Genomic DNA, 12,520 nt, shown 5'->3' with positions numbered 1-12,520 from the left:
CCCTGCCCTTGATAAAACACAGTGGACCAACACCAGCAGTTGACATGGCACCCCAGACCATCACTGACTGAGGGTACTTGACACTGGACTTCAGGCATTTTGGCATTTCCTTCTCCCCAGTCTTCCTCCAGACTCTGGCACCTTGATTTCCGAATGACATGCAAAATTTGCTTTCATCCGAAAAAAGTACTTTGGACCACTGAGCAACAGTCCAGTGCTGCTTCTCTGTAGCCCAGGTCAGGCGCTTCTGCCGCTGTTTCTGGTTCAAAAGTAGCTTGACCTGGGGAATGCGGCACCTGTAGCCCATTTCCTGCACACGCCTGTGCACGGTGGCTCTGGATGTTTCTACTCCAGACTCAGTCCACTGCTTCCGCAGGTCCCCCAAGGTCTGGAATCGGTCCTCTTCCACAATCTTCCTCAGGGTCCGGTCACCTCTTCTCGTTGTGCAGCGTTTTTCCTTCCCACTGAGGTGCCTTGATACAGCACTCTGGGAACAGCCTATTTGTTCAGAAATTTCTTTCTGTGTCTTGCCCTCTTGCTTGAGGGTGTCAATGATGGCCTTCTGGACAGCAGTCAGGTCGCCAGTCTTACCCATGATTGCGGTTTTGAGTAATGAAACAGGCTGGGAGTTTTTAAAAGCCTCAGGAATCTTTTGCAGGTGTTTAGAGTTAATTAGTTGATTCAGATGATTAGGTTAATAGCTCGTTTAGATACCCTTTTCATGATATGCTAATTTTTTGAGATAGGACTTTTGGGTTTTCATGAGCTGTATGCCAAAATCATCGGTATTAAAACAATAAAAGACCTGAAATATTTCAGTTGGTGTGCAATGAATCTAAAATATATGAAAGTTTATTTTTTATCAATATATTATGGAAAATAATGAACTTTATCACAATATGCTAATTTTTGGAGAAGGACCTGTATGTATGAAGTAGGCTACAGATATATATATATATATATATATATATATATATATATATTAGTGGTGGGCCGTTATCTGCGTTAAGACTCTTATCGGGCGATAAAAAAAATATCGCCGTTAATCTATTCTCCCTTTCTGTCATTGTGCGGTTTTTTACTTTATTTTTATTTTTTTTAACGATATTCGACTTTTGCTCCTCTATTGTCGAGTGGCATTTTTGGCAGAAATTCACATCCCTACGCGAGGCAAACTATTCTCAAAGACTTACTTTTAGTCATTATTTGGGTAGCGTACATATTCTGAATGCCTTCGGCAGAATTCAAATGAGCCATTTTAATCTATTAATTCCAAGATTCCAGTGAGATTAATCTAGATTAAAAAAATTAATCTATGCCCACCTCTAATATATATATGAAAAGACAGAATTAAAAAAGTAAAACATTGTTGTTTTAATTATGTAGGCTAAGTGTGCAATTTAATTTATTTAAATACTTTTAGTAGGCTACAGTCAAATCTAAAGTAACAGTTTTAGTTAAATAGGCTATATATATATATATATATATATATATATATATATATATATATATATATATATATATATATATATATATATATAAAACTAAAACATTTATTTATATATGCGTGTGTGTAAACACCCATATGAATAAATGTGTCTGGATATATGTGTGTAGCCTATATATATATATATATATATACACACACACACATACATACATACAAAAATCTTATGTTACATGTGATTAATCGATTTGACAGCACTATTTTATTTTTTACATTATGGTGTCATTATGTCTTTTGCTTTTTTCTATTTTCTATTTCTCACCCAAAGGACTTCGAGAGGTGAAATTACCCTCCTGCAGAAGAGAGTACGTGCAAAACATTTGTATAGTGCATGTCTCTAGGTGGAAAGGTATAGAAAGATGCAGTGTTTCATGTACGCAAATACATTAGTTAGTCTCTTCCCATTTATCTGTGAATACAAAACGAATATCACCCCCATAGGATGTCCTTCTGTAGGCTGCATACAGCACCATTCCTTTGATTTGATTGGATATTTGCCTTTTAGCCGTCGTGATCTCATTTCCTGCACAGTGACAAGCTGAAGCTGTGTGCATTTATTTATTTATTTATTTATTTATCTGCTCGGACTGGAGATGTAAGCGACTGGTTTTAGATGTTGCTGTGAATAACATAACATCTGGATCACTGGACGCGGTGTGTGTAACTGTCAGCGCGCGCGAGCGTGTACTATCGTGATTGCACGAAATGGTTCGCAAAACACACATAAGTGTTATTCTTTGATAAAAATCGGCCTAGTTTAGGTAAGATTGACTTTAAATTACCTTCAGTTCTTCTTTTTAGATCGCTAATTGTACTCGATAAAAACTGCATTAACGTTACTTCGGGGCTTGTTTTCGCATAAAATCGCTGTTTTGTGGCAAAAGTCAATTTTGTTTGGGCAAAAAAAGATAACGGCAGCAGCAGCAATATTTGCTGCTGTCGTTTTTGTTGATATTATAGCTATGTGCTGGATGAATGTTGTATGGAGCTTCAGTTAGTGACACCGGAAAGGTCTCGTGCCACTCTTATTAATTCACGAGCGCATTTAACACTGGCGCGTGGGCAAAATGGAAAGTCTTCGCCAAGATGCTCGTAGCAAATGCGTTGCATAACCTGTGGCTTTAAGGAACCATGGCGTTTAATGAACTGTGACGCAGGTAAAGTTGAAAAATGAAGTGTTTGTCGCATTTCTCAAGAAGCAGAACATTTTCAGGAAGTTTCTTGGAATATGTGATTTATTGTAGGCCTAACGTTACGCTAAAAAAACAAAACTGGCAGCTGTGGTTTTTCGAAATGTTTCTGTAAAAATACGGTAAAAATGTAAAAACATTTATATTACAGCCTGTACATTTTACATTTTAAAATGAAAGTTTTACATGTTTTGGCTGTAAAATATTACAGCTCTTTTATTGCAATGCTGAATTAAGGTATAAAATCTGTTTTATATAATCGCAAATACACAAGCTATGCTAGATACTTAATTACGGAAGTTGCAGTGTAGTGACGTATAGCCTACATACAAAACACCATAATGGTAACTCAAATGACTCTAAAATAATGGAATAAACATCCATTTAACAACACAACATGTAACAACACCATAATGTACATAATTAATTAAAAAAACTAAGAAAAAACATTATTATAATTATAAAATATATATAGGCTATATTAAACACCAAATGTTAAGTGTCACAAAGGGAATTCAGGAAATGTCCGTTTATGGCTTTTCACTGCAAATAATGAGATGATTTGTTCTTTTTTACTTCCAAAAATGGCAAGTAGTTATAGCTGCAGACCCGAGATCTCCAAAATGAGAAGATCTGAAGAAGAAATGGGAAGAAGCCACTATTGGAGATTTGGAGATCTCTAGCCTGCAGCTCTCCCCTTCTCAAAAATGGTGCATTTAACAGTAATTTACTGTGAAATAAAATGATCAGTAAGGATAGATCTAATAGTTTTGCCCCGAATGTAGTAATGGAACTTACCGTCAACCAGGCTTTTACAGCTAAAATTAAAATAGCATGATTCTACGCTTTAAAAATGAAGAAAAAAGAAGTTTGTCAGTCATCTTTTGTCTTACAGATGTAGGAGGAGCGATCAGCCAAACCTACACGAACCCTGCAGAACTGCCTCTGGTGGACTTGTGAAGGCCAGCAGCTGAATTTCCCTCGACTGACAGGATGTCTATCATGGATCATAGCCCCACCACTGGGGTCGTCACCATTATTGTGATACTCATCGCCGTCGCCGCACTGGGGGCTTTAATTCTTGGCTGTTGGTGCTACTTGCGGCTGCAGCGCATTGGTCAGTCTGAAGATGAGGAAAGCATCGTCGGAGAAGGTGAAACCAAGGAGCCCTTCCTGCTGGTCCAGTATTCGGCCAGAGGCCCGCGGGTGGAGCACAAGACCAAACTCACTCCTAATGGCACCGAGAGCCACACCTAGTTCCCCTCATCTGCCTTCGCAATGCATACTAGGCTATGTAGTGGGTTCAGTTTTTAGACTGTCAGTCTCAAAAAATGTCAACCCTTACAATAGCACTCAACACTGAAATGAAACAACTCCGTGTTTTAAACAAGCCGATAAACGAAGGCAAACCTAGTGCATGCAGTAGTTGCTTTGACTGTTGATTTGTTCGCCCATTTTGTGGTGGTAGAGCCCTGTTATAATGTGAAATCAACGACTGTAAGCGTTTTGTGCAATGCGGTTTATTTGTAAAGCTGTAGCCGAGTTCTGAAGCTAAATCAAGATTTTGATTTTCTTTAGTTGTATATTTACTGTACCATTTCATCCAGAGCAGGCTCTGGTATTAGGAAATTCAACACATTTCAATGGACTGATGTCTAAGCTTTAAATGTTTTTATTTTTCCTTTCAGGAAAATATTTTACAATTCCATTAGAAATGCTTTATTGAATTGCAATAAAAAAAAAGGAATGTCGTTTTTCATTACAAATAATCACTTCAGGATACCATGACTTGCCAAATTATGTAAATTGACTTTTGAAAGCTCTTAAATTATATTGTCATATTTAGGATCATGATTTCAATAGCTCTTTTTATCTTTCATGTGATTTTATATCAGCTGGTTCTGGTCTAAAACTGCTAGGAAACCACTAAAACAACGAAAAGCCAATGACTGAGGTCTTTCTATTCTTGTTGAATACTGTTGTGGCCCCAGAGGCGTTCGTTTTTTTGTGGTTGAGCACATTTCTACATAGCGAAAGGGTCATTTGAAAGTGTAAATATAATTTTTATAGACGGCTGGATGCGCAGCTGGATACTGAAAAGTCATTCTCTTGAGTTTTTAACCTGTTTCTTCACAGTATTATTTAATTCCAAATATGTTTGTGATAACGTCATGTTTGCTGTTTGTACATGTAAGATGAAAGCGAGATAAATGATTTATTTTTATACAATATTCATGCAAATGTCAGTCAGGCATTTAGAAAGAAAGATGAAGCCTGAAAGAGCAGCTACTATGATTTAATTGATGTTATTAATATCAAACCTTTAGGGTTCTGTCACACATTTGAAGTCGACAGATTTTTTCCCCCTGAATTATGTGCTGTTCAATATACAGAAAAAACAAGGACAGTACATGCATGTTAATTTAATGTGAGAAAAAGAAGCTACTTTTTAATCAGTAAAGCGCTTAGTATATTGCTTATGTCACTCCAGCCTTGTGTCTACCCAGTGTTTGACTGTACTGAACAATAAACCACCTGTTACTAGGGAAATGTCTGCTCATGAGTTTTGCGTGTGTTTGTTTTAAATGTAAATGTTTGTGATATTCTGCATGTGATGAGCAGTTATTGGTGGTTTTCTTTTAACATCAAAAGTTACTTTCCCCTGTTTTAATTTGATATATTAGTCATACTGTTCTGTGTTGGAAGCACTTCTTGTTGTTGGTGCAAGACCAACAACAACAACAAAAATGATGACCTGCTCCATGCATCCATTTAGACCCAATGCAAAGTTTGTTAAATGGATACACTTCAAAATTATCAGATTTATCACAAAGATCAGTGACTAAAGATGTATGATATGCATTTTTAAAGATTAAGAAATCATTTGCTTCTAGTTTAACAACGCAAGACAGATGAAAGTTCACATGCATCAGCTGAAGGCAAACCGCATTTTAGCCCAGAACTGGAAATACCACACATCGCTATGAGTGTGCATTGGTATACTCCATTTGTCAAATACACTTCAGATAATAATGAATAGTTTCTACTCTCAGCTCAGTGTTTTATCTGAAAAGACAAACAATTAAAATATCGGATCCCATTCTTTCTTTCTTTTTTATTACTATTTTTAAAATAAGCCTCTTCTGCTCACCACGGCTGCATTTATTTAATCTAAAATACCGTAAAGTCAAATTATTACAACACTGTAGCCTAAACCGAGGTAAATCAGTTACATTTATTTTTTTAATTAAGAAATTAAATTAAGTATAGCAGCATATTTTTATTTTGTACTCAAATATTTCAAGTTAAGAGCAATTAAAATATACGAGTAAGCTTAATTCATACACAATTTAAGACATGCAATCTCAAATTAAATATTTTTAGTAGAGGAAAAAAATACAGCTTGCTTTAACCAGCTAAGTCAATAAATGCTACCTTGCTAATTGGTAACACAATGCTTTGACAGCATTAGCATAACATAGCAAATGCTGAAAGAGTACAGCAATATAATACATTTAATACGCTGTTCTCAAACTCATGCTCCACTCAGCACCATGATGGTAACACCCACAAAACCCAACATAACAGGAAGTCTTCTAAACTAGCATAACAAAACATTAAACACTACTACTCTTCAAAATAACAGTATTTATTTGAAATAGAAATCTTTTGTAATGTCACATTTGAAGAAATCAATGCGTCCTTGCTGAATCAGTATTAATTAATTTTAAAAAGTTCACTAACATATAGCAGTTTCATTAGCATAAAAGCAAGCAGTTAAATTCAAGTAGAATGTAAGAATGATTACAGAAATACACAGCAGATCCAACCCCATAACAAGTCAGATGCAGCTGGCAGGATATCGCCTATCCATGACCTCTCCCTAGTGGCTAAAACATGTCTAGACACTGCCCTAAGTCACGTACAGTTCTTCCCCTTTTCCAGTATTAATAATACACTGATGTGGTGGTATGCCTTCCCTCACCGTTTTGCTTTCAGGAACTACGGACGCCGAAAAGATGAAGACTTTATTTGTGTTTATGTCGGTCCATTTAATACCAACAGGCATTAACACAGCAAGCAGACAACACAGTAATTTGGTGCGGATGTAGAATAACAGAGATACAGGACCGAACATTCCAAAACAAATAAAAAAGGCGGGATTTTGTCACAGTAACATTCAAAGGGATTCTCAGAGAGCTTCTCTCACTATATGTCATGCCTATACTGCACTTCTGCTTTGGGTTTCATTAACAAAATCCAGTTCCTGAAAGGTGATCCGCTGTGTGCTATTTAATAAGAGAAACATAAAAAAGGCGATGGTGCGTTTACTTTTAACCGGTGATAAAAGCAACAAAGCCGTGATTACTCAGAACACAAGGCCAGCTCTGTGCTTTCCGTGAAAACCCAGAAGGAGTATGTCCTCCCTCGCCACGGACTCGCCTGATTCAATACTGAACTCAAGACATCATAGTTCCAGAACACCCGGCATCAACAGTTTCAGATTCATTAAAACATTACTTAATATCTTTAAGCAGAAAACTATATTTGCCAAAGTCATTATCGTTTGGTGCTATCAAGTGATCTTTTCTGGCTTTGGCGAGTTTCATCAAAAGGAATTCTCTTCTGTCCATCCATTCCTTCAGCTCTTCATCTCCATGTGCCAATTTACAAAGCTCTTCCTCTGTGCAGGTGCCCTTGAGGAACCTGGAGAGAAGGAAGCCAATCCATTACACACAACAGTTAACCGTTACCGTGATCTGAGTGGCATTACACATTAGCGTTAGGCTCACCGCTCGCAAACTTTGAAGGTGCCCGTGGGGAAGCGATACTGCCAGCAGTTCTGATCGTCCTCGGAGTTGAACACTCGCTCTTTGTGCTTCTCGGAGGTGATGTGCTGCTGCCACTGCTTATCACTATTGCAGTTCTTCCCACACAACCAACAATGGTTGCCAGCCTGACGAGACAGCATTTAGAGGTTAAGAGGATTGCATTCATGAAGAAACGTTTGTATGAAGAAATGAGTCCAGTTATTTTTCATGAAAAGAAATGTGCACTGAATTACTACAGATGTCACCGTTTTCACAAATTCGCTTTTTGTATTTTACACTGAGACACTAATAATATCGGTTTCAAAAGTTTGCATTTTCAGGCTCCCAAAATGCCATTGTCGTGTAAAAGAACAGACTAAACGCATAATAGATGTTCCGTTTTTTGTAGAAAACGGTGTCGTTTAAACAGCCCCTAAATATCCTGAACTGACTGCAAATTGGCATTCAGATCTGCCTCCATTCAGTTAGCAACACCCAACTTCCTATGATCAATTCCCGATGGATAAAAAAGATCCTGCCATACATTTTTCCCCCCATTCCAGAAGCCTTTTTATTTGGATATACGTCACAACAGGGAAGAAAACACTACTATCTTTCTGGGGCTTGAAAACGATAAAGACATCATAAAAGAACTCCAGTGGTTTAGCCTCAATTTATGAAGCTAAGAGAGTGCTTTGTTTGAGAAAAAAATAAAATAAATAAAAAAATAATAATCTCCAAAGCAAGTTCATCCAACAACGTCTGCTCTCGCGTCAACAACACGCATACGTCATTGTGCTCTCGTGAACACGTTGGAGATTCATATTTTGTATTCAGTTTTGTTAGGCGCAAACAAAGCATTGCATCATAAAATTCAGTTTAAAGCACACGTCACATTACGGATTACTTTAATGATGTCTTTACTACCTTTTTGGGGCTTGAAAGTGGTAGTTACATAGATTGTCCATTCATTAAAAAGACCTTCATTTGTGTTTTGAAAATGAACTAAAGTCTTATGCATTTGGAATGACATATGAGGGTGAGTAACTAGACTTACAACCCTTTAATCATTTTTTGTCTAAGTCTGTATGCTGTAATTTAAGTCCTAAAAGCATTTGCTCATGAATATTAATTGCATTGTGACATTTGGCCAGTAGGCTGCAAAACAGATGCTGTCGTGAGTGTGTGTGTGTGCTAATCAGTTGGTGAATGACATGATTCATTAATATTTATTAAGTTACGAGACGGCGCTCCCATAAGGCTACCAAGCAATATGAAGCAAATAATATCCATTCACAATACCTTCACGAGGTGTACATACAGGACGTGTTTAATGTTCAAAAACAGCTAGAGGAGCACAATGGACTGGAACAGATTGCAGGGGTCGAAATGCATTTTTAAAAATTTGAAGAGAAAAAAAAAGATTTTTGAACTGACACTGCAAACTGTGGTCCAAGAAGGTGAAAACAGAGAGAGACAGCAGAGCAGACAAAAGTATAATAGAGCCCTGAGTAGGGGTGGGCGATATAGCCTCAAAATTCTATCACGATATTTCAAGAATATTTGCGATAATGATATTTATGACGATATAGAATTTTTTTTGTTGTTGTTGAAAATTTTCTTATTATGCTTATCTCGCCTAAATGTTTGCTCACTCATTGCGTTTTTACAATGTGGTAATTTTGTTGTTAAGAGTTTACACAACACAAGGAAGCTTGATTTCAATCTTTGAATTAAATGTTAAATTGTGTAGGTCTAACACCAGTATTCAGAAATACTACAGAAACATAATAAAGTAATCAAATGTAAAATAACACAGTCTGATTAAATTAAATACATAGCTTTAATTGTAATGAATGAGAATTATCAGCCTATCTTTTGTTGTTTTGAAGACAACATTAATGACAGACGCATAGCCTATGGCTGCTGTCACTTTTACAGCTAGTGCGCGGATCAATTGCTGTTTTCATTATACTGTCTGTCACACTGTCACATGCGTTTTATACATAACCGACTGTTTATGAGTATACTTACCAAGACCGGAAGTTTTACACAATTGTGCGTTTTTCCCCACATTAAAGCGATATAATCCGCGAAAAATAACTTTAGTTTCTCGCGAGCTGTAGGCTACTCTATGTATGCACGCAGTGCAACTCTCTCAGAGAGTGCGCGAGTAGCTTACTGGATGGTTTAAAACCACTTGAATGTTTAAACTGATTAAGAATTAAGAAGACTTTAAAATTATAAACTTTAGTTACGATGCACTGATGGCCCGATTGTGCAAGAGACCATTCAGTCATGTCCCGACTCCTAAACGCGCACGAGAGAAGACGCGCGTCGGCAGCCCCGCTGAACACTAAAGCTGTTTCTGAAATTGCTAAATCGTCATCGGAGGCTGACAGGCTGCTCTCGCGCTCAGACAGGTGTTGTTGTTGTGCGTGCTAGGGAACGTAAATGTGCCATACGTCATCGCGTCGCTATATCATTGATATCGCGATATGACACGTTTTTATCATGTAAAAATGTATACCGGTATTATCGTGGACGGTATGATATGGCACACCCCTAGCCCTGAGTGCATGTGCCGTCCTTGACAGTCAGCGTTTTGTAATTTCCTTGCTTTTGTGTATAGGACACTATCACACCTCTTTCTGACACAACCTTGGTCTATCTTAATGATGTTTGCAAACATGAATGCTGCTCAAGTTTCCATACCACGTCCTCAGCGTAGTCCGTGGGCATGTGAATCTGTTTGCCGTTCTCTCGGGTTGCAAAGTTGGTGCTCTCCTCGCTCCAGCCCGGCTTCTGAGACTGCAGCCACATTTCATACAGCTGCTCCATGTCTGCAACTGCATACACATGATCATTATAAGAGATGCGTGTCTTTCAACACTGGGTGATAATATGAGTCAATCTATCATATCAAGACCACAATTCAAAAGTTAGGGGTCAGTAGAATGTCTTTGGTTTTTCTGAAAGAAAGAAATACTTACAGTGGATAGCATAAGTGAACACACCCATGCTAAAGTTGACTAAAAAGAGGAATAAAAAAAATATCATCCTTTGGAAATTGATCCTAATGCCTTAAAGGTTGGATTTTTCCTCATTTTTTAAAGGACACCAATTTTCTTTGTGAATGAATAATGCATCGTAAATAAATAAATGCTCTTCCTCAAAATACAGCTTGCATAAGTCAGGACACCCCATGTTAGATTGATCGAACACCCCTAGAGATTGGCATGGTTTTATTCCAGTTAGCCTAATAGCTGGTATGATTTGCATTAAGAGATGATCTTATGGAAAGTACCCCATGCCAATCACTAGATATGGTGAAGGGATGTGATGATGTGGGCTTTTTTAATTCCAAAAGGCCAAGGGAACTTTATCAGGATGCAAAGTATCCTGGATCCATGAAATAACTGGCCTTTAAAAATAAAAATCTGCCTGCCTCTAGGCATAAAAAAAAAAAAAGTTTGGTTCCGGTTGGTTGTCAGTTGAGGTCATGGGTCGGTAGGGACTTTTTTTTTTTCAGTGGCAGCAAGGGATGGGAAGGAAATAATTATATATATTTATTTTATTTTAATTTACAGTAGCGATGGATAAGCTACTCTATTTTTAAATAATATAGCCTACCTGTACATGTACTCTACCACCTTGTGTGTCCCAACATGTTACACACACACACACGCTGATTTTAAATGTGTGCGCGGGGGCAAACGGGGTTGCCTTATTGTAAAGTGTTACCGATTAGTTATACACCGATTCAGACGTCTCGTGAGTTCAGTGTTGGAAAGATCAGTTGTTTTAACCATTCATTAAAACGAATCGGTTCAAATGAGTCATTAGTTCGCGAATTAGACGTGTCATTATCGGACGTGTGCGCGTTGTGTGATTATCCCGGCGGTAAGGACATCCCACAAGATTTGTGTCATCACAGAAAACATTATCACTGGATAGTTTTTTGTTTTTTTTTTAAAGTGTGGTTTATATGTCAGCTGAATGTGTGGAACGCTTTTCAGAGAAGATAAGGCAAAGCATTTTAGCACAATTCCCACCCAGCGGTAATTCAGGAAAAAAGAAATCTCCGAATGCTCCACATGAAACTTTCGTCTTCCGACCTTGCCATCGTGTCGATTTATTTTGATTAATATGTGCGAGGGAGAGAGAGCAAGACAGTGCTTAGTTTTGAGACGGTGAAGCCTATATACTTTCGCCTGGCTCCGCAGAGAGAGTGCGCGCGCGCGCGACCGGGGCTCTCTCTCTATCTCTGCTCGTTCAGTTCATGCGCCCTGTCACAAGCGCAGCAGTGCATCTACATGACAACAACGATGTGTGAACATCCGTGGCTGCCTCGTTTGTTCGCATTGCTGGAGGACAACAGGCTATACAAATACGGTGCTGTACAAAAACAAATTATAGTTCGCCTCAAAGTTTTTTATTTGTGTATTTATTTAATTTGTATTATTTCTTCCCCAAGCTCATAAAATAAATTTGGGTCGCACATAAATTGACAGGGTCGGTCGGAAACCGGAACCAAACTATTTTTTTTTATGCCCTATGGGAATTTAACATGGGGTGTACTGACTTATGCACCCTGTATTTTAAGGAAGAACATTTATTTATTTACAATATATTATTCATTCACAAAGAACATTGTGTCCTTAAAGGTTGGATTTTTCCTCATTTTTTAAATTAAGGCATTAAGATCAATTTCCAAAAGATGATTTTTTATTCCTCTTTTAAGTCAACTTTAGCATGGGTGTGTTCACTTATGCTAGGCACTGTATATTCTGTAAGGATGCATTAAAAGGAAAAAAAATGACACTAAAGACATTTATAATGTTACAAATACAATATTAAGCAGCAAAACTGTTTTCAGCATTGATGATAATAAATGTTTTTTGAGCATCATTTTTTGATTATCCTACTAGAATGATTTCTGAAGGATCATGTGATACTGGAGAAATTATGCTAAAAATGTATCTTTGACCACAGAATTAAATTTCATTTTA

The 12,520-nt window shown here is 37.5% G+C and overlaps 2 protein-coding genes across 5 annotated transcripts in view; one reads left to right on the top strand and one right to left on the bottom strand.

Annotated features, from left to right (window-relative positions):
• Nucleotides 1-2,167: 2,167 nt before the first annotated feature.
• On the top strand, nt 2,168-5,251 carry snn (stannin). 4 transcript variants are annotated; one of them, XM_077213400.1, is made up of 3 exons: nt 2,169-2,268; nt 3,293-3,407; nt 3,593-4,091. In XM_077213400.1, exon 3 carries the CDS (start codon nt 3,691-3,693, stop codon nt 3,952-3,954), a length of 264 nt encoding a protein of 87 aa, XP_077069515.1. In that variant the 5' UTR covers nt 2,169-2,268; nt 3,293-3,407; nt 3,593-3,690; the 3' UTR covers nt 3,955-4,091. The 4 variants fall into 4 exon arrangements, 3 of the variants coding, with proteins under 3 accessions (XP_077069514.1, XP_077069515.1, XP_077069516.1); XR_013196843.1 differs by lacking the exon at nt 2,169-2,268 and adding an exon at nt 2,583-2,664 and having other exon boundaries at nt 3,290-3,407; nt 3,593-5,251; XM_077213399.1 differs by lacking the exon at nt 3,293-3,407 and having other exon boundaries at nt 2,168-2,268.
• A 1,074-nt stretch (nt 5,252-6,325) lies between these two features.
• The window catches only part of zc3h7a (zinc finger CCCH-type containing 7A), a 30,584-nt gene continuing 24,389 nt past the window's right edge, over nt 6,326-12,520 (bottom strand). The window contains exons 21-23 of the mRNA XM_077213363.1: nt 10,224-10,357; nt 7,491-7,654; nt 6,326-7,404 (exon numbers count right to left, since the gene is read on the bottom strand). Of these exons, the coding sequence (XP_077069478.1) occupies nt 7,215-7,404; nt 7,491-7,654; nt 10,224-10,357 (488 nt within the window). The 3' untranslated portion in view covers nt 6,326-7,214. The remainder of the gene's footprint in view (nt 7,405-7,490; nt 7,655-10,223; nt 10,358-12,520) is intronic.

Source organism: Siphateles boraxobius, unplaced genomic scaffold (genome assembly GCF_051911475.1).
Source record: "Siphateles boraxobius isolate OS27281-9 unplaced genomic scaffold, OSU_SipBor_1 66, whole genome shotgun sequence".
Taxonomy (NCBI): domain Eukaryota; kingdom Metazoa; phylum Chordata; class Actinopteri; order Cypriniformes; family Leuciscidae; genus Siphateles; species Siphateles boraxobius.
Note: the sequence above shows the minus strand (reverse complement) of the source record. Positions and strands in the feature narration are given on the sequence as shown.